At 45.1% G+C, this 22,464-nt stretch overlaps 1 protein-coding gene across 2 annotated transcripts; it reads right to left on the bottom strand.

Moving 5' to 3' along the window:
• Positions 1-5,043: 5,043 nt before the first annotated feature.
• On the bottom strand, positions 5,044-20,879 carry LOC121273712 (zinc finger protein 239-like). 2 transcript variants are annotated; one of them, XM_041180876.1, is made up of 3 exons: positions 20,812-20,879; positions 17,672-19,867; positions 5,044-6,769 (listed from the first exon to the last, which is right to left on the bottom strand). In XM_041180876.1, the coding sequence occupies exons 2-3, from the start codon at positions 19,104-19,106 to the stop codon at positions 6,105-6,107; spliced, it is 2,100 nt and encodes a 699-aa protein (XP_041036810.1). In that variant the 5' UTR covers positions 19,107-19,867; positions 20,812-20,879; the 3' UTR covers positions 5,044-6,104. The 2 variants fall into 2 exon arrangements, with proteins under 2 accessions (XP_041036810.1, XP_041036809.1); XM_041180875.1 differs by lacking the exons at positions 17,672-19,867; positions 20,812-20,879 and adding an exon at positions 11,278-11,305 and having other exon boundaries at positions 5,044-7,103.
• Positions 20,880-22,464: the final 1,585 nt, after the last annotated feature.

Here is a 22,464-nt window from a genome sequence, read left to right as displayed (position 1 = left end):
AAGAACCTATCTAACTCTGCCTTAAACTATCAAAGACTCTGCTTCCCCCGCCCTTTGAGGAAGAGAGTTCCAAAGATTCTCTACCTTCTGAGAAAAAAATGTTCTCCTCTGTCTTAAAGGGGTGACCCATTACTTTTAATCTGTGACTCCAATTTCCAAATTCTCCCACAAGAGGAAACATCCTTTCCACATCCACCTTGTTGAGGCTCCTCAGGATCTTATATGTTTCAATCAAGTTGCCTCTTACTCTTCTAAACTCCAGTGGATACAAGCCCAGCCTGACCAACCTTTCCTCATAAGACAACGTGCCCATTCCAGGTATTAGTCCAGTAAACCTTCTCTGAACTGCTTCTACTGTACACCATATTCCAGATATGGTCTCACCATTGCCCTGTATAACTGAAGCATAACCTTCCTACTTCTAATGATAACCTTCTGTGGTTAGCTTTCCAAATTACTTGATGTACCTGAATAATTAGCTTTTTCAATTCTTGCACAAGGACACCCAGATCCCTCTGCATCTCAGAGCTCTGCAATCTCTCACTGCATGCTTATTTTTTATTCTTCCTGCCAAAGTGGATATGCTCCATTTGCCTGATCTTTCCCCACTCACTTAACCTGTCAACAACCCTTTGTAGCCTCCTTATGTCCTCTTCACAACTTACTTTACTACTTATTTAGTGTCATCAACAAATTTAGCAACCATACCTTCGGTCCCTTCGTCCAAGTCATTTAAATAAGTTGTAAAAAGTTGAGGCCCCAGCACTGATCCCTGTGGCGCACACCACTTGTCACATTTTGCCAACCAGAAAATGGCCCATTTCTGCCTGCTCTGTTTCCTGTTAGCTGACCAACCTTCTATCCATGCCAATATCTTACCTCCTACAGCGTTAGCTTTTATTTCCTGCAATAACCTTTGATGTGGTGCCTTATCAAGTGCTTCCTCGAAATCTAAGAATAGTTTTCCACTGGTTCCCCTTTATCCACAGCTGGTGTTACTTCTTCAAAGAACTCAAATCAATTGGATAAACATGATTTCCCTCTCACAAAGCCATGTTGACTCTCCCTATGACAGATGTTAAGCTAACTGGCCTGTCTGTCTGCCTTTTTGAATGAAGGAGTTACATTCACCATTTTCCAATCTAATCTTCCCCGAACCTAGGAAATTTTGGAAAATTAAAACAAATGTATCAACTATCTCACTAGCCACTTCTTTTAAGACCCTACGATGAAGTCCATCAGGACCTAGGTTCTTGTCAGCCTGCAGCTTCAACAATTTACTCAGTACCACTTTTGTGGTGATTGTAATTTTCTTGAATTCCACCCTCCCTTCCATTTCCTGATTTACAGCTATTTCTGGGTTGTTAATTGTATCCCCTATAGTGAAGACTGATGCAAAATACCTGTTCAATTCATCTGCCATCTCCTTATTTTCTATTATTAATTCTCCAGACTCACTTTCTATAAGACCAACGCTCACTTTGTTAACTCTACTCTTTTTAAACATCTATAGAAACTCTGTTTTTCTATCTCCAGCTAGCTTTCTCTCATACTCTAATTTTTCCTTCCTTATCAATATTTTAGTCAGTCTTTGCTGTTTTTATATTCTGTCCAGTCTTCTTACCTGCCAGCTCTTTTCACTTTAAGTTTGATGCTAGCTTTAACTTTTACAGTTAACCACAGATGGTGGGTCCTCCCCTTGGAATTTTTCTTACTTGTTGGAATGTATCTATTCTGTATATCCTGAAATATCCCCTTAAATGTCTGTCACTGCATCTCAATTGATGCATCCCATAACATGATTTGTCAGTTCACTTTAGTTAGCTCTGCTTTCATGCCCTCATAACTGCCCTTCTTTAAGTTTAAAATACTAGTCTTGGACCCACTCTTCTCTCCCTCAAATTGAAGATAACATTGAATCATATTGTGATTGCTGCTACCTAGGGGCGCCTTCACTATGTCGCCATTAATTAATCTTATCTCATTGCACAATATCAGGTTTAATCTCGCCTGCTCTGTGGCTCCAGAACGTGCTGTTCTAAGAAACTATCCTGAAAATGTTCTATGAACTCCCTGTCTAGGCTACATTGGCCTGTCTGATTTTTCCAGTGTATACATAGATTAAAATCCCCCATATTTATTCCTGTAATGTCTGACAAGCTCCCATTATTTCTTCCTTTATACTCCATCTTACCATGTGGTTACTGTTAGGGGGCCTGTACACCACTCCCACAAGTGACTTCTTGCCTTTATCATTTCTCATCTCTACCCAAACTGCTTCTACATCCTGGTTTCCTGAACTTAGGTCATCCCTCTCTATTGCGGTAATGCCATCATTAATTAACAGTGCCATCCCTTTACCTTTTCCAAGCTTCCTGTCCCTACTTAATGTCATGCATCCTTCAATATAATTTAGTCTGTTAGTCTCCAAAGTCCAGGGAGGTATTGCAAGTGTCAGATTTTGTGAACAGCTATACTTCAATTGTCTATTTAATTTCCAGATACATGATGTTGGGAGTCTGAATAACTAATTGGCATTTCTACCTGGATCCAAGGCCCATGTGATTCACATTGCCATGGAGATGGGCTTTGATTGGGGAAGGATGCATGGGAAGCTATTGTAGGATCAGATTGTAAAGTTCTCCTAAAAGGCATCTCTGAATTTCACAGACCGATCAGTCTGCCAGGATTCAAGAGAGAGAGAGAGAGCTGATAGAGGCGGCTAGTCTCTGTTTCAACACACACGAATGTGGATGAGACCTTGTGCTCAGACTGAAAAGACCAAATTCATGATGATTTAAAATGAGACTGAAAGATTCGCCTCGCTTGAGTTAGAGGGAGAACCCAGGAGAACCTTCACTGTGAAAGACAGTTCTGGGGTTAAAGGTTGCCAGACTGGGAAAGGTAAAGAATGGAAGTAAACCCTCCGGAGCAAAGAATCACTTTGGACAGGTTCCAGGATAATTGAGTGTCTACTTCAGGAACAGAGTAAAATATAATCAAGGAGTGGAATTTTTCATTATGTTAAAAGTCAAACAGCAAAGTTCTGTTTGATAGTTTAAGGTATACGTTGCCCACAAAAATGGTGTTTAGCTAATGTTGCTTCTAGTTTGTTTGTTGCAGTAAAAGTCATAAAACTTGATATCTTGTTTTGTGATCATTTAATTTGTTCACTGACAATTTGAATTTCTTTTTAGAAGTTACCAGTCTTTAAAGAGATCCTAATATTTGGTTTAGAGCCACAAGTTTCAACTTCCCATTTGAGCCTCCAGCACCTTTCTGTCTCCCTATTGCTTGTGTCAATAACAGCCAGGCGACGGAGCTGAGGGCGGAATTTAGCTGAGAATAACGGGGCCTGCGCCCCAGTTGGGAAACTGTCATGGGCGTCACATTAATAGAGACAGGAAATTGCTGGAGAACTGACTGGGAAATGGGCCTCCAACCAATCGGGGCGTGGAAGACTGGAGCGGATGGTGACCCGACCCCCAGGGTTCAGTGCCTTTGTGTCCAAAGTGGGGAGTCACAGGAACAGGGTACAGAGCAGCCAAAGAGAAACCATTTGGGTCCAGAACATTGTGCACATCCTTTCACACTTGGTTGTCTTCGATCCTCAAGTAATTTTCTTTTTTTTAACCATGTTCGATTTCATTAATAAACTTTTATCAGTAAAAAATATTTGATTTTTTTGGACTTTTTATTCTTAGATTTCTGCACTTTAGGGAAAGTGGGTGGGAGGGGTTGGCAGGCTCTTTAACAGAAAGTGAGTCCCTCTAAGGTAATTGGCAAAGGAGCCAGAGGGGGAGATGAGATTTTATTTTTGACACAGCGATGTTAGAAAATGGCATTCAGGGAGTCAATTCGCCCTTTATCCCTTTTTCCCAAACTCTGAAATGATTCACAGTGATAACCCTTATTGGTGACAGTGGTTAGATTTTATTCAGTATAAAAAAGACCTGATACATGCTCATGTCTGAGCAGTAGTATCAAAGTGCAGCAGCATTACCATTACACTCTGGGTAGAAGCACCATCTCCACATAAATGCTCCCTGGTCCGCCCCAGATGCCATGGCACCAGTCAATGCAATATGTAAAACCTCTACAAATCTCTGTGCTCGGAGAATCCCTTCTGATACCTTTTTACATCACAAAGCCTATGGAGACTGATTTAACCCAATCATTGCTGAGCTAACATTTGAATGGACCAATTACAAAACCTGTCATTGAACCATCTGTACCTGCCCAAGCCACGTCAAACTCTCAAACAATTGGCTTCCCACGCTCCGTCCCCGGTACAAGAAGTCAGCATTCCCATGCCAAGCAGTGAAAACATGGTGGCCTTGACTCCCAAGTGTCGTCTAGGATTCAAGGCACTCTTGTTTTCTCTGTTCATCTCCCTGTTCCCAGCAAGTTCTGCCAGATTTCTGCTGAAATTTGGCCCCTTTTACACCTTTCGGATCAATAAAACAATTAGAGAATGAAGACTCATTTTTTTTTAAATTAAGTTAATCGGCAAAGGATACAAATTTCTCCAAGATACAACAATCAACTTATTCATTTCATCTCCACTTTCTTGCCTTTCACTAGAATGTAGGTAGAAACCAGATTATTACATTCCACTGAACTACACTCACTGTGAGTTATTCCAATTCCTTTATTATCCAGCACAATATTTTCCTAATATCTTCAAAACAGAAATCAAACATTCCCATTTGATTTCAGAGATTAGCGTAATTTATTTGTTATTTATTGTAGATGTCAGGCTGGGGTCGGTTTCCTTCAAGACAGGAGGTTGAGGGGAGATTTGGTAGAGATGTACAAGATTATGACAGATTTAGATAAGGTGGACAAAGAAAAGCTGTTCCCATTCACTGATGATACAAGGACAAGGGGGACACAGATTTAAGATTTTGTGTAAGAGATGCAGGGGGGAATGTGAGGAAGAACTGTTTTATGCAGCGAGTGGTAATGAACTGGAACTCGTTGCCTGTGTGGGTGGTGCAAGCGGAGACAATGAACAATTTCAAAAGGAAATTGGATGGAGACTTGAGGGAAATAAACTTTCAGGGATATGGGGATAGCACGGGACAGTGGGACTGCTTTGCTCTACAGAGAGCTGGCATGGACTGAATGGCCTCCTTCTCTGTCCCAATGACTCTGATCTAAAAAGAACAATTTCAGCTGCTCCAGTCTCTCCAACTAACTGAAGTCCCTCATCCCTGGTGCCATTCTCGTAAATCTCCTCTCCATCCTCTTGAAGAAGTTCACATCTTAAAGTGTGGGGCCCAGATATAGGGTTCCATTCTAGAGGGATAGAATTGAAAAGCAGGGAGGTTATGTTCAACTTGTTTCGAACCATGGTTAGACTACATTGGGAGTACTGTCAACATTTGTCATCTCCATTTAGAAAAAGGAAATAGAGGCACTGGAGAAGGAGCAACAAAGATTAACAAGAATAATACCAGAACTGAGAGCATTTAACCTTCAGGAAAGGCTGGGGCTGCTTCTCTCTAGAAAAGAGAAGACTGAAGGGTGACCTGATGGAAGTCTTTAAGATGTTGAAGGGATTCAATAATCCAACAGGGTTTTCATGAGAAACCTCTTTACCCAGCGAGTGGCGAGAATGTGGAACTCACTCCCACAGCGAGTGGTTGAGGTGAATAGCATGAATAAATTTAAGGGGAAGCTAGATACATACATGAGGGAGAAAGGAATAGAAGGATATGCTGATGGGGGGAGATGAAGAGGGGTGGGTGGAGGCTCATGTGGAGCATAAATACTGACAGAGACCACTTGAGCCCACTGGCCTGGCCCTGTGTTGTAGACTCAATGGAACAGAGACAAATGTATTTATTTTAGATCTACCTGTCACGATTTACTATCCAGGATAAAATAAATATACTTGATCAGCTTTTGTGGATCGTTTCAGTGGAAATGTGCACCCCCAGGCTCAAAGAGCATCAGCCACTGGAAGAAAAGTTGTGAGACCGACCAGTCCAGCAGAAAGAAACCTCCAACCCTCCCACTTCACCAAGTGTCAGACTGAACATGGTTCAGTCCTGGATGTGATTAACAGCAGCAATAACAGCAGAATTCAACCCCTGGAATCACTTGTGAACTCGCTGATGTCTCCGCAGGCTGGATAAATGAACAAATCCCTTCCCACACACAGAGCAGGTGAATGGCCGCTCCCCAGTGTGAATTCTCTGGTGTTTCTGCAGGTGGGATAACTGAGTGAATCCTTTCCCACACTCAGAGCAGATGAATGGCCTCTCCCCAGTGTGAAGTCGTTGGTGTGTCAGCAGACTCGATGTGTCAGCGAATCCCTTCCCACACTCAGAGCAGGTGAACGGCCTCTCCCCAGTGTGAAATCGCTGGTGTGTCCGCAGGCTGGATAACTGACTGAATTTGTTCCCACACACAGAACAGGTGAATGGCCTCTCTCCGGTGTGAATTCGCTGGTGTGTCAGTAGGTTGGGTGACTGAGTGAATCCCTTCCCACACACAGAACAGATGAATGGTCTCTCCCCGGTGTGAACTCGCTGGTGTGTCCGCAGGTGGGATGACCCAGTGAATCCTTTCCCACACTCAGAGCAGGTGAATGGTCTCTCCCCGGTGTGAACTCGCTGGTGTGTCAGCAGGTGGGATGACCGAGTGAATCCCTTCCCACATTCGGAGCAGGTGAAAGGCTTCTCCCCGGTGTGAATGCGATGATGAATTTCCAGTTCAGACGGGATTCGGTACCGCTTCCCACAGTCTCCACATTTCCATGGTTTATCCATGGTGCTTGTTTCCTTGTAAATCTCCAGGTCTGGCAATCAGCTGAAGCCTTGTCCACATACACTTGTACTGACTCTCTACACTATGATGTCTATTCAGGCTGTTTAATTGGTTCAAGCTTTTTCCACACTCGGGTGTGTGTGTCTCAGCGCTTTTCCAGTCACAATAACGTTTAAAATCTTTTGAAGCAGACAGAACAGCCAAACATTTCTCTTTCTAGATTCAAAAGCTGAGAATATCTGTGTTCCGATGAATCAAGCAACTCTGTCAGATCTTGACATGTTTGTTTTGAGGTTTTTGTATGAAAATCCTCCCCTTGTGATATCCTGTCACAAAAAGTTTGTAATAATCAGTATAGGATAACATTTTAGAACTGAGAATTCTAGTTCATGTGGAACATTCATTCTTCTGTCATTCCCCAAAAGGTGTGAATCTCTGTCCCATACACTCTCCCTTCATTCTCACTCTGCTGTACCTAATATACACCCTCCCAGTTCTCCTGATTTATGTTGATTGACAGATCCATGCTCACAGCTTCCTACATTTTCAGCACATAGAGACCTGAAAATTTTCAAGTAGGTGGTTAAACATTTATGTGTCTATCCTACAGCATGAAAAATGTGTAATAACCTGCATTGTCTCACTTGATTAAGATACAAGGGGAATGTGAAGAAGGACTCTATTTATCCCCTGGAGGACAAGGGCAGCAGATGCATGGGGACACGACCACCCCCTGCAAGTTCCCCTCCAAGTCACTCACCATCCTGACTTGGAAATATATCACCGTTCCTTCACTGTCGCTGGGTCAAAATCCGGGAACTCCCTCCCTAATTGCACTGTGGGTGTACCTACACCACTTTGACTGCAGCGGTCCAACAAGGAGGCTCACTGAGCCACCTTTTCAAGGACAATTAGGGATGGGCATTTGAAATGCTAGCCTAACCAGGGCCCCATGAACGAACAGAATGAAAATGCATACAGCGTGCAGTTATGACCTGGAACGAGCTGCCTAAGAGGGCGGTGGAGACAGATTTTATCAACAATTTTAAAATAAAATTGGATGGACACTTGAAGGAAACTTCTGGGAAAGAGAATGGAGATATTGAGGGTGAAAGGGGATGGGAAATACAGCACTGAAGGTGTTGTATCTGAATGCACGCAGTATACGAAATAAGCTTGTGGCGCAGATTGAAATTGACAGGTATGATGTGGTGGGCCTTATGGAGACATGGCTGCAAGGGGATCAGGACTGGGAGCTAAATATCCAAGGATATGCATCCTATTGAAAAGATAGGCAGGTTGGCAGAGGAGATGGGATTGCTTTGTTAGTAAGAAATGAAATTAAATCGATAGCAAGAAATGACGTAGGGTCAGATGATGTAGAATCTGTGTGGGTAGAGTTGAGGAACCGCAAAGGTAAAAAAACCATAATGAGAGTTATGTACAGGCCTCCGAACAGTAGCCAGGATGTGGGGCACATGATACACCAGGAGATGGAAAAGGCGTGTAAGAAAGGCAAGGTTATAGTGATCATGGGGGATTTCAATATGCAGGTAGACTGGGAAAATCAGGTTGGTAGTGGATCCCAAGAAAAGGAATTTGTGGAAAGTCTACGAGATGGCTTTTTGGAGCAGCTTGTGGTGGAGCACACAAGGGAACAGGCAATTCTAGATTTAGTGATGTGTAATGAGGCAGATTTGATAAGGGAGCTTAAGGTGAAGGAACCCTTAGGAGGAAGTGACCATAATATGATAGAATTTGAGAGGAAAAAGCTGGAATCAGATGTAACGATATTATAGTTGAATAAAGGCAACTACAGAGGCATGAGGGAGGAGCTGGCCAGAATTGACTGGGAAATGAGCCTAGCAGGAAAGACAGTGGAACAGCAATGGCAGGAGTTATTGGGAGTAATTTGGGAGACACAGCAAAAATTCATCCCTAGGAAGAAGAAGCATACTAAAGGGAGGACGATGCAACCATAGCTGACAAGGGAAGTCAGGGACAGCATAAAAGCTAAAGACAAAGCATACAATGCGGCGAAGAGCAGTGGGAAACCAGGGGATTGGGAAGCCTACAAAGACTAACAGAGGACAACTAAAAAAGAAATAAGGAGGGTGAAGATTAAATATGAGGGGAAATTAGCCAGTAATATAAAAGAAGATTGCAAGAGTTTTTTTAGATATATAAAGGGTAAGAGAGAGGCAAAAGTGGACATTGGGCCACTGGAAAATGATGCTGGAGAAGTAGTAATGGGGAACAAAGAAATGGCGGAGGAACTGAATAGGTACTTTGCATCAATCTTCACAGTGGAAGTCAAGAGTGACATCCCCAAAGTTCAAGAGAGTCGGGGGGCAGAGGTGAGAATGGTGGCCATTACCAAGGAGATGGTGCTAGGAAAACTGAAAGGTCTGAAGGTGGATAAATCACCTGGACCAGATGGATTACACCCCAGAGTTCTGAAGGAGATAGCTGAAGAGATAGTGGAGGCGTTAGTGGTGATCTTTCAGGAATCACTGGAGTCAGGGAGGGTCCCAGAGGACTGGAAAATTGCTAATGTAACCCCCCCTGTTTAAGAAGGGAGTGAGGCAAAAGACAGGAAATTACAGGCGGATTAGCCTGATCTCGGTCGTTGGTAAAATTTTAGAGTCCATTATTAAGGATGAGATTTCAGAATACTTGGAAGTGCATGGTAAAATCGGGCAAAATCAGCATGATTTCATCAAGGGGAGGTCATGCCTGACAAATCTGTTAGAATTCTTTGAGGAGGTAATAGTAAGTTAGACAAAGGAGAGCCAATGGATGTTATCTATTTGGATTTCCAGAAGGCCTTTGACAAGGTGCCGCATAGGAGGCTGCTCAGTAAGATAAGAGCCCATGGTGTTAGAGGCAAGGTACTAGCATGGATAGAAGATTGGCTGTCTGGCAGGAGGCAGAGAGTAGGGATAAGGGGGTCCTTCTCAGGATGGCAGCCGGTGACTAGTGGAGTTCCGCAGGGTCAGTGTTGGGACCACAACTTTTCACTTTATACATTAATGATCTAGATGAAGGAACTGAGGGCATCCTGGCTAAGTTTGCAGATGATACAAAGATAGGTGGAGGGACAGGTAGTATTGAGGAGGCAGGGAGGCTGCAGAAGGATTTGGACAGGTTAGGAGAATGGGCAAAGAAGTGGCAGATGGAATACAACGTGGGGAAGGGTGAGGACATGCACTTTGGTAGGAAGAATAGAGGCATAGACTATTTTCTAAATAGGGAGAGAATTCAGAAATCTGGAGTGCAAAGGGACTTGGGAGTCCTAGTCCAGGATTCTCTTAAGGTTAACTTAAAGGTTGAGTAGGTAGTTAGGAAGGCAAATGCAATGTTGGCATTTATTTCAAAAGGACTAGAACATAAAAGCAGGGATGTGCTGCTGAGGTTTTATAAGGCTCTGGTCAGACCACATTTAGAATATTGTGAGCAATTTTGGGCCCCGTATCTCAGAAAGGATGTGCTGGCCCTGGAGAGGGTCCAGAGGAGGTTCACGAGAATAAGCCCAGGAATGAAAGGCTTAACATATGAGAAACCTTTGAGGATGCTGGGTCTATACTCGATGGAGTTTAGAAGGAAACGGGGGGATCTGATTGAAACTTACAGAATACTGAAAGGCCTGGATAGAGTGGACGTGGGGAAGATGTTCCATTAGTAGGAGAGACTGGGACCCGAGGGCACAGCCTCAGAGTAAAGGGAAGACCTTTTAGAACAGAGATGAGGAGAAACTTCTTTAGCCAGAGAGTGGTGAATCTATGAAATTCATTGCCACAGAAGGCTGTGGAGGCCAGGTCATTGAGTGTATTTAAGACCGAGATAGATAGGTTCTTGATTGGTAAGGTGATCAAAGGTTACGGGGAGAAGGCAGGAGAATGGGGTTGAGATGCTTATCAGCCATGATTGAATGGCGGAGCAGACTGGATGGGCCGAATGACCTAATTTCTGCTCCTATGACTTATGGTCTTATGGAATGAGACCAATTGCATTGTCCACAGAGAGTTGGCACAGACTTGAATTGCTGAATGGAGCCTTCTGTGCCATAATGACTCTATGATTGGAAAAATGTAACATACCTACAGTAATACATTACAACACTAGAAATAAGAATAAGTGAAGTTTAGATTACCATGGATCTTATATCTAATATGTACCATAAAACAATACTGGACATATCCCTGTCCCATATTAATTCACTGTCCCCTTAAATGTCAGCCATCTCCTGGGGAAACCACCCCTTTAATTGTGAACATTAGGAAAGAGACCATCCTTTTAGCCAGACAAATAAATGTGTCAAGCTGAGGGAGCAAAGGATGTCAATGTCTTTAAGAGAGAGAGAGAGACCTGGGCCAACCTTTCCAGAGTCTGCACCCTCCCTGGATTCACTTCCTTTCCCTTCAGTTCCTGCAAATCAACAATTTCCCCCAGAACGAAACAAGAAATGGAAAGGGGGAGAAAAGAAAGTGTTTTACTCACAGATGTTGGACACAGGAGGAAGTTTTAGTCTGTGTTTTAGTTTCAATCGTCATTCACACAAAGCCCGCACTCTGATTGGCTGGAGGATCAAAGTCCTTCCGGTCCTCCAAATCTTCCCAATGGTCAACACCTCAGCATGAAGGGAAGGGGCGGGCTCTCTCTTGCACATGCGCAGCTTCCCCTCTCCCGAGTTCTCCGAGCGGCTTCTCGCTCTGGCCGGGGCCGTCAGCCGGTTGCCTGGAAACCCTTGGCTCCAAGAGGTGGAGGGGGAGGGGGAACAATGGGTGGGGGCGGGGCTCCCGTGTCCGCGCGCCTGGCCTGCAGACTGGAACCCGAGGACGTCACCGAGGAGCAGAACCTATTGGCTGATTCAGGCAGGGTTCTATTGTGGACGTCACAATGCGGAAGTTGGACAATGAGCTTCAGACTCAAACTTATGAGATAAAAAGAAAAAACTGCGGATGCTGGAAATCCAAAACAAAAACAAAAACAGAATTACCCGGAAAAACTCAGCAGGTCTGGCAGCATCGGCGGAGAAGAAAAGAGTTGACGTTTCGAGTCTTCATGACCCTTCAACAGAACTAAGTAAAAATAGATTTTTTTTTCTTCTCCGCTGATGCTGCCAGACCTGCTGAGTTTTTCCAGGTATTTCTGTTTCTGTTTTTGTTTCAGACTAAAACTTCCTCCTCTGGGCAACATCTGTGAGGAAATCAATGTTTCCCCCTTTCCATTTCTTTTTTCATTCTGGGGGCAAATTGTTGACTTGCAGGAACTGAAGGGAAAGGAAGTGAATCCAGGGAGGGTGCAGACTCTGGAAAGGTTGCCCCAGGTCTCTCTCTCTCTCAAAGACATTGACATCCTTTGCTCCCTCAGCTTTACACATTTATTTGTCTGGCTAAAAGGATGGTATCTTTCCTAATGTTCATAATTAAAGAGGTGGTTTCCCCAGGAGATAGCTGACATTTAAGGGGACTGTAAATTAATATCGGACAGAGATATGTCTCGTGCTGTTATATTGTACATATGCAATGTATTATTTTTGGTTCTGTATTAAAAAGCATTTATTATTTCTAGTCTTGTAATATAGTACTATAGCTACGTTATATATTTCCAGTCACGATGGCACAAAAGGACAATTCGAGTCCATGCCGACTCCCAGGAGAGTAATCCAGTCAGTCCCATTCCCCCTCTCTATCCCCATTCGCTGCAAGTTTATTTCCCAGCAAATTTCATTTTGAAATCATTGATTGTCTCTGTTTCCACAAGTCAGTGAGTTCCAGGTCTAGCAGCCTGCACAAAGATTTTCAGCTCTCCATGTCCTGCACAGGAAACACTGAGCATGAATCTGTCGATTAGCATGAAACAGCACCTTCAGGAGAATTGGAAGGGTCTATAATTAGGTACAACAGAGTGAGAATGGAGTGAGAGTGTGGGGGACGGAGATTTATAACTTTTAGGGAATGAAAGCAAAGAATGTTCCAGAGAAACTAGAATTGTCTTTTCTGAATTTCTATCCTGTACTGACAGTGATGACTTTTGTAAACTACTTTTACAGGATATTAGAAGGGGAAGATTTGCAGACAGAAATCTCAAACCAAATGTCACATCAAGATCTGACAGAGTCACACAATTCAAGACCCGAATATTGTTGGTCTTTGAATCTAGAAGGAGAAATGTTTGTCCATTCTGTCTGCTTCAACGGGTTTTAAACATCAGTATGACTGGAAAAGCACCGAGACACACACCCAAGTGAGAGTATTTCCAGTGCACTGACTGTGGAAAGAGCTTTCACCAGTTACACAGCCTGAAGAAACATCGCACCTTTCACAGTGTAGTACATGTGTTGTGTGTGTGGACCCCTCAATTAATTACTGAACCTGGAAAGACACGAGGACACCTGCACCATCGAAAGACCGTGGAAATGTGGGGAATGATGGAAGGGATTCATATCCCCATCAAAGCTGGAAATTCATCGATGCAGTCACACTGGGGAGAGGCCGTTCACCTGCTCTGAGTGTGGGAAGGGATTCAGTCATTCATCTAACCTGAGGACACACCAGCGGGTTCACACCGGAGAGAGACCATTCACCTGCTCTGAGTGTGGGAGGGGATTTAAACATTCATCCACCCTGTGGACACACCAACGAGCTCACCCTGAGAGAGGCCATTCACCTGCTCAGAGTGTGGCAAGCAATTCACTTGGTCTTCCAGCCTGCTGAGACACCATGTCACTCACACCAATGAGAGACCCTTTAAATGCTCTGACTGTGAGTAGCTTCAAAAGTTCTTGGGAACTGATGTCCCACCAGCGTTTTCACACTGAGGAGAGACCGTTCAGCTGCTCTCACTGCACAAAAAGGTTTCAAAACTCATCCAACCTGCGGGACACCAGCAAGTCCACACCAACGAGAGGCCATTCAACAGCTCTGAGTGTGGGAGAGGATTGATTCAGTTGTCCAAATTGCAGATATACCAGCAACTTCACACTGGGGAGAGGCCGTTCACGTGCTCTGATTGTAGGAAGAGATGCAGTGAATCATCCACCCTGCTGAGACACCAGTGAGTTCACATCGGAGTGAGGCCATTCACCTGCTCCGTGTGTGGGAAGCGAGTCACTCATTTCTCCAGCCTGTTGAGACACAAGCGAGTTCACAATGGGGAGAGACCATTCACCTGCTCAGAGTGTGGGAAGGGATTCAGTGGTTCATCGAATCTGCTGACACACCAGCGAGTTCACACTGGGGAGAGGCCATTTACTTGCACCCAGTGTGGGAAAGGATTCACTCTGTTTTGCAACCTGCTGAGACACCAGCGAGTTCACAAGTGATTACAGGGGTTGGATTCCGCTGTTATTGCTGCTGTTAATCACATCCAGGACTGAACCATGTTCATTCTAACACTTGGTGAAGTGGGAGGATCGGATGGTTTCTTTCTGCTGGACTGGCTGGTCTCACCACTTTGCTTCCAGTGGCTGATGCTCTTTGAGCCTAGGAGTGCACATTTCCACTGAAATGATCCACGAAAGATGATCAAGTACATTTTTATCCTGGATAGTAACGAGTGTTTTTCCTACTACTGCAGGTAGATCTAAAATTAAGAAACTTGTCTCTGTTCCATTGAGTCTACATCTCAGGGCCAAGCCAGTCGGCTCAATTGGTCTCTGGCAATTTTTATGCTCCACATGAGCCTCCACTCTACCCACTTCATCTCCCCCCCATCAGTATATCCTTTTATTCCTTTCTCCCTCATGTATGTGTCAGCTTCTCCTTAAATGTATTCATGCTGTTCACCTCAACCACTCGCTGTGGTAGCGGGTTCCACATTCTCACCACTCGCTGGGTAAAGAGGTTTCTCATGAAAACCCTATTGGATTATTGATCCCCTTCATCATCTTAAAGACTTCCATCAGGTCACCCTTCAGTCTTCTCTTTTCTGGAGAAAAGCAGCCCCAGCCTTTCCTGAAGATTAAATGCTCTCAGTTCTGGTTTTATTCTTGTGAATCTTTGTTGCCCTTTCTCCAGTGCCTCTATTTCCTTTTTCTAAATGGAGATCAGAAATGTTGACAGTACTCCCAGTGTAGTCTAACCATGGTTCGAAACAAGTTGAACATAACCTCCCTGCTTTTCAGTCCCTCTAGAATGGAGCCCTATATCTGGGACCCACACTTTTGGAAAAATGCAAATTTCTTAGAGAGGGAGCAGAGGAGATTTACGAGAATGGCACCAGGGATGAGGAACTTCAGTTAGTTGGAGAGACTGGAGCAGCTGAAATTGTTTTATTTTGACCATTGTGACATTAGGAACGAGCAGGAGGCCATTCATCCCATTCAGTCCATGCCAGCTCTCCAGGGAGCCCCCTGCTAAGATAACACCTGTCTTTCTTCCTTCTTGCCTGTTCGCCAAAAGCCACCACGTCCCCCCGCCCCCGCCCCACTCCCCAAGCTGCCCAAACCCACCTGGTCCAATACTCCGGACGTATCTTGCTCCACGAGTCATTGCTGGAACCGGTTGCAGTCCTGGAAGTGCCCTAATGCCCTCTTGGCATGGTTGGACTGCCGGAGCTGCTGCCCAACCCGATTGGTCGGTGGCTCCTGAGGGCGGGACTCCCTCCCCAGCGAGGGGCAGAAGTCCTGGAAGTCTCACCCTGCCCCCACTGAGCCAGCCTGCAGTGTGTTCTGGCTGCAGGGTGGGCTGGTGTGCAGTGAGTCGGCTTCCTTAAAGTCATAGCATCATTATGGCACAGAAGGAGTCCGTTCGGAAACCGGAGTGTGCACTGACTTCCTGTGGAGCAATCAGTCAGTCCCATTGCCCCTCTGTTGCCCATAACCCTGCAAGCTTATTTCCTTCCAGTGTCCATCCAATTTCATGTTGAAGTTGTTTATTTCCCTTTCCACCACCCTTGTTGGCAGCGAGTTACAGATCATGACCACTCTGTGCCTAAATAAAGTTCTTCCTCACATCCCCCTCCCACTGTATCTTTGAGAAATACAGTACTGTACATCACTCATTTTCAGTCCAGTTATACGTAAATGTATATATATGTTTGTGTGGAGATATACAGCCTGCATAAAGAATTTCAGATCTCTCTGTCCAGGACATGAAGCTGGATTTTTAATCTTTGACAAGAAGGATGAGTAAATTGTGCGTGTGTAGCTTTAAGACATTTTGCATTTTTTCTCTGATTCTTATCACCTGATGACATTAATCCTTCTCAAACACTCTGATTAGAAACATCAGGTATTGTTAAGGGGACACGATAATGTCCTGACTGACTCAACAGCAGATCCACTGACTTTCCAAAAACAATTGCCTTATCTTGCTCTATGTCCAGTTGCATTTGTGCCTTGTTCATGTAAGGTTTACTCAACAGGAAGGGTATCTCACTGGAGTCTACACCAGTCCTGATAAAGTGGCTGACTCCAGCTATGTTGCATGGAATCCCAACTCTTTTTAGTGACTTGAATGTGTTCACATCACCAAAACTAAACAAGTAGAACGTTCATACTCCTTAACCTTGTGTCGATCCTCAGTACAAGGTGAATCTGGGTAACATTTTCACCAATCTAATCCACATGCTGACAAGGTGCAGCCACTGTCTAACACAGCACAGTTGAATGAGTCTGTGACTAACATACTCATCACTGGACCAAAGCTCCTTGTGACTAGTACAATTCCTTCAGAGTGATCATCATCATCATCAGAATTCTCTGTTTCATGTGTCGCTTTGAAGACCCTGATTTTCCATTTTGGGCAGTTCATCACATAATGATATTTTGAGTCAGGCCTGAAACACCTGTTAATTGTTCCTTGGTCATTCCTGGGGTTCATTCACCTATTAGTGCTGTTCCAATCCTGTCTTTTGTTGTGATATCCAGATCTACTAAAGATGCTTTCACCCTCATTTGAAACATATCAAAGTCCATCTATGCTTCATAGGCATCCAATATATCATCTTTCTTGTAAATCTCATCAATGAATCTGAATAGAAGATCCAAACCTTCATCAGCTCACTAAATACTTTGCTTCTGATTTTACTTTTGTTGGGAAGTGACAATGCCAAGACCAGACCTTGTTTCCTCCTTGGTAGGGACATAATCCATGTCTACATCTCCCTTCATTCTTCCACTGGTCGTGTGGCTCAGACTCTGAGAACATCGGCAGGTAATCAGATCCTGACAATTTCCATAATATAAAAGTAAATTACTGCAGATGCTGGAAATCTGACATAAAAACAGAGAGGGTTGGAAAAACTCAGCAGGTCTAGCAGCATCTGTGGAGAGAGAAACAGAGTTAACGTTTCGAGTCCGTATGACCCTTCTTCAGAGCAATTCCCTGACAATTTCCACTTGTTTTCAGCCATTTCTCACAAAAGCTACTCAGATTGTGAGCTTCTGTCTGAAATGTTATTTTTCTTTAGTTTCCAACCTCCAACATTAGACAAGTATTCTCTGTTACCATGTTATAATCCTGACAGCCTGATGGTGAAGGAAGAAGCTGGAGCCAGTCTTTGCTTTGTATAGATTTATTCAGTTTGAAACATTACAGGTATATACGTCCTGAATACACCCCACTATGTGTCAGTAGTGTCTCTTTATATGTGCTCGAATAACCATCCAATAAATGTCCTGCACCTGGATATATATTACCTCAATCGACACAATTAACTCCCACAGTCCGAGCTGGCTGGTTAACTGAGTGAATCCCTTCCTACACTCAGAGCAGGCAAACAGCTTCTCCCCGGTGTGACCCTGTTGATGTGTCAGCAGGTAGGATGAAAGAGCGAGTCCCTTCCCACACATGGAGCAAATGAAGGGCCTCTCTCCAGTGTGAACTTGCCGGTGTGTCTGCAGATGGGACGACCGAGAGAATCCTTCCCACATCGAGAGCGGGTGAATGGTCTTTTCCAGTGTGGACCTGTTGATGTGTCAGCAGGTGGGATAACTGAGCGAATCCCTTCCCACACACAGAGCAGGTGAACGGCCGCTCCTTGGTGTGAACTACCTGGTGTGCCACTAGGTGCGCAGACTGAGTGAATCCCTTCCCACACTCAGTGCAGGTGAACGGCCTCTCCCTGGTGTGAAGTACCTGGTGTGCCACTAGGTGGGATGACTGAGTGAATCCCTTCCCGCACTCAGAGCAAGTGAACGGCCTTTCCCCAGTGTGAACTAGCTGATGTGCCACTAGATGTGATGACTGAGTGAATCCCTTCCCACATTCAGTGCAGGTGAACGGCCTCTCCCCGGTGTGAACTACCTGGTGTGCCACTAGGTGGGATGACTGAGTGAATCCCTTCCCACACTCAGAACAAGAGAACGGCCTCTCCCTGGTGTGAACTACCTGGTGTGCCACTAGGTGGGATGACTGAGTGAATCCCTTCCCACACACAGAGCAAGTGAACGGCCTCTCCTCTGTGTGAACTACCTGGTGTGCCACTAGGTGGGATGACAGAGTGAATCCCCTCCCACACTCAGAGCAGGTGAATGGCCTCTCCCCAGTGTGAACTACCTGGTGTGCCACTAGGTGGGATGACAGAGTGAATCCCCTCCCACACTCAGAGCAGGTGAATGGCCTCTCCCCAGTGTGAACTACCTGGTGTGTCACTAGGTGCGCAGACTGAGTGAATCCCTTCCCACATTCAGAGCAGGTGAATGGCCTTTCCCAGGTGTGAACTGCCTGGTGTGCCACTAGGTGGGATGACTGAGTGAATCCCTTCCCACACTCAGAGCAGGAGAACGGCCTCTCCCTGGTGTGAGCAACTTGGTGTGTCACTAGGTGGGATGACTGAGTGAATCCCTTCCCACAAACAGAGCAGGTGTACAGCTTCTCCCCAGTGTGAACTACCTGGTGCGCTAGTAGGTGGGATGACTGAGTGAATCCCTTCCCACACTCAGAGCAGGTGAATGGCTTCTCCCTGGTATGAACTACCTGGTGTGCCATTAGGTGGGATGCATGAGTGAATCCTTTCCCACACACAGAGCAGGTGAGCAGCCTCTCCCTGGTGTGAGCTATCTGGTGTGCCACTAAGTGCAATGGCTTACTGAATCCCTTCCCACACACAGAGCAAGTGAGTGGTCTCTCCCTGGTGTGAGCTATCTGGTGTGCCACTAGGTGGGATGACTGAGTGAATCCTTTCCCACACACAGAGCAGATGAGTGGCCTCTCCCTGGTGTGAGCGACCTGATGTGCCACTAGGTGTGAGGAATGAGTGAATCCCTTCCCACACACAGGGCAGGTGAATGGCCTCTCCCCGGTGTGAATGTGTTGAGTTTCCAGCACAGGTGTGGTTTGGAATCCCTTCTCACCATCCCCACATTTCCACAGTTTCTCCATGGTGCGTGTGCCCTCGTGTATCTCCACATCTGTTAATCAATTGGTGCCTTGTCCACACACAGAACACATGTGTGGTGTCACCCCTTTGTGAACGGTGTGATGTTTTTTCAGTCTGTGTAACTGCTTAAAGCTCTTTCCACAGTCAGTGCACTGGAACACTCTCTCTTGTGTGTGTGTGTCTCAGTGCTTTTCCAATCACACTGATGTTTGAAACATTTTGAAGCAGACAGAACAGACAATCATCTCTCCCTCTAGATTCAAAGGCCGATGAAATTCAGGTCATGATGAATCGAGTGACTCTGGTGCTTGCAAACGTGAATTTTGGTTTGAGAATTTCTAGCACAGATGGGCAGATGGGTTCCGGAATCCCTTCCCACAGTCACCACATTTCTATGGTTTCTCCATGGTGTGGGTGTCCTTATGTCTCGCTGTGTTTGACGATTAGTTGAAGCCTCACACAAGCACAGAACACATGTACAGTTTCTCCCCGCTGTGAATGGTGTGATTTTTTTTCAGGCTGTGTAACTGGTTAAAACTCTTTCCACAGACAGTGCACTGGAACACTCTCACTCGGGTGTGTGTGTCTCGGTGCTTTTCCAATCACACCAATGTTTAGAATCTTTCCCCACAGACAGAACAAACATTTCCCCACATTCAAAGGTCAATTATGTTCAGGTCCTGATGAATTGAACGACACTGTGAGATCTTGATGTGATTTTTGGTTTGAGATTTCTGTCTGCAAATCCTCCCCCTCTAATATCCTGCAAAAGGGGTTTACAAAAGTCATCACTGTTAATACAGGATAGAAATTCAGAATAGACAATGCTAGTTTCTATGAAACATTCTTTCCTCCCCTATCCCCCAAAACCTGTAAATCACTGTCGCACACACTCTCCCTCCAATCTCACTCTGCTGTACCTAATATACAACCTCCCAATTCTCCTGAAGGTGCAAATTCATCCCGATTAACAGATCCATGTTCAGCACTGTCAGTCCAGCAAACAGAGCTGTAAGCTGTATGCATGAACACATTACAGGAGTACAAATGTTGTAATATAATAGAATACGTATTACATGATTAGAGGTATGGGGGAATGCAAGAAAGAACTGTACTTAGGAGTGAGTGATTATGACCTGGAATTCAATGTCTCTAAGGATGGTGGAACTGAAGATCATCATTGATTTCAGAATGAAATTCGACGGACACTTGATGGAAATATACTTGCAGGGGAACGGGGATATAGAAGGGGATATATGAATTCCTTCTGTGTCGTTATGACCCTCTGACTGGAAATATAGACACAGCTACAGTCCAAAACTACAAGACTGGAAAGGATAATAAATGAATTTAATTATAGGACGACAAATAATATATCTAAACTGTTCCCGATCAAAACATTAGACCTATCTCTGTCCTATATTAATTCACTGTCCCCTTAAATGTCAGCCATCTCCTGGGGAAACCACCCCTTTAATTGTGAACATTAGGAAATAGACCATCCTTTTGGCCAGACAAATAAATGTGTCAAGCTGAGGGAGGAAAGGATGTCAATGTCTTTAAGAGAGAGAGACCTGGGCCAACCTTTCCAGAGTCTGCACCCTCCCTGGATTCACTTCCTTTCCCTTCAGTTCCTGCAAGTCAACAATTTGCCCCCAGAATGAGAAAAGAAATGGAAAGAGGGAGAAAAGAAAGTGTTTTACTCACAGATGTTGGACACAGGAGGAAGTTTCAGTCTGTGGGAAGCTCAATCTTGACTCACGCAAAGCCCGCGCTCTGATTGGCTTGAGGACAAGAGTCCTTCCGGTCCTCCAACTCTTTCTATTGGTCAGTCCCTCAGCATGAAGGGAAGAGGCGGGTTCTCCTTCGCACCTGCGCAGCATCCCTTCTCACGAGCTCTCCGAACGGCTTCTCGCTCTGGCCGGAGCTGTCAGCCGGTTGTCTGGAAACCTTGGCTCGGTGAGGCGGAGGGGGAGGGGGAACAATGGGTGGGGGCGGGGCTCCCGTGTCCACGCGTCTGGCCCGCTGACTGGAACCCAATGACGTCACCGCGGAGCAGAGTGATTCCTATTGGCTGATTCAGGCAGGGTTCCATTGTGAACGTCACAATGCGGAAGTTGGACAATGAGCTTCAAACTAAAACTTCCTCCCCTGGGCAACATCAGTGCGTAAATCAATGTTTTCCCCCTTTCCATTTCTTTTCTCATTCTGGGGGCAAATTGTTGACTTACAGGAACTGAATTCAGCAAATCTGATTTGCTATCATGGACTGACAGTGATGACTTTTGTAAACTCCTTTTACAGAATATTAGAAGGGGAGGTTTTGCAGACAGATCTCAAACCATATGTTACAGCAAGATCTGACAGAGTCACTCAATTCATCAGGAGTTGAATATCAATGGCCTTTGAATCTAGAAGAAGAAATGTTTGACTGTTCATTCTGCTTCAGAAGGTTTTAAAATCAGTGTTATTGGAAATGCACTGAGACAGACACATCTGAGTGAGTGTTCCAGTGCACCTGACTGTGGAAAGAACTTTGACCAATTACGCAGCCTGATAAAAAAAATCACGGGAGGGACAGTACACATGTTCTGTGTCTGGACTGCTCAGTTGATCATTGAATCTGAGGCGACCAAAGGACACCCGTAGCATGGAGGAACTGTGGAAATGTGGGGACTGTGGGTAGGAATTCTTAACCCCATCAAAGCTGGAAATTCATCACGCAGCCACACTGGAGAGAGGCCGTTCACCTGCTCCATGTGTGGGAAGGGATTCACTCGTTCATCCCACCTGATGAGACACCAGCGAGTTCACACTGGGGAGAGACCCTTCGCCTGCTCTGACTGTGGGAAGGGATTCACTCAGTTGTCCCACTTGCAGATACACCAGCAAGTTCACACCAGGGAGAGTCTGTTCATCTGCACCATGTGTGGGAAACGATTCACTCAGTCATCCAGCCTGCTGAGACACCATGTCACTCACACCGATGAGAGACCCTTTAAATGCTCTGACTGTGGGAGTAGGTTCAAAAGCTCTCGGGAACTGATGTTCCACCAGTGTTTTCACACTGAGGAGAGAACAGTCAGCTGCTCTCACTGCACAAAGAGGTTTCGAAGTTCATCCAACTTGCAGGAAAACCAGTGAGTTCACACTGGGGAGAGGCCATTCATCTGCTCCAGTGTGGGAAGACAATTGCTTATTTATCCAGCTTGCTGAGATGCCTGGGAAGAGGCCATTCACCTGCTCGGAGCATGGGCAGGTATTCACACAATCTGTTGACACATCAGCGAGTTCACACTGGAGAGAGGCCATTCACTTGCACCGTGTGTGGGCAGCGATTCTCTCAGTCATCCAGCCTGC

Source organism: Carcharodon carcharias (assembly GCF_017639515.1).
Source record: "Carcharodon carcharias isolate sCarCar2 chromosome 27 unlocalized genomic scaffold, sCarCar2.pri SUPER_27_unloc_1, whole genome shotgun sequence".
Classification (NCBI taxonomy): Eukaryota; Metazoa; Chordata; class Chondrichthyes; order Lamniformes; family Lamnidae; genus Carcharodon; species Carcharodon carcharias.
Note: the sequence above shows the minus strand (reverse complement) of the source record. Positions and strands in the feature narration are given on the sequence as shown.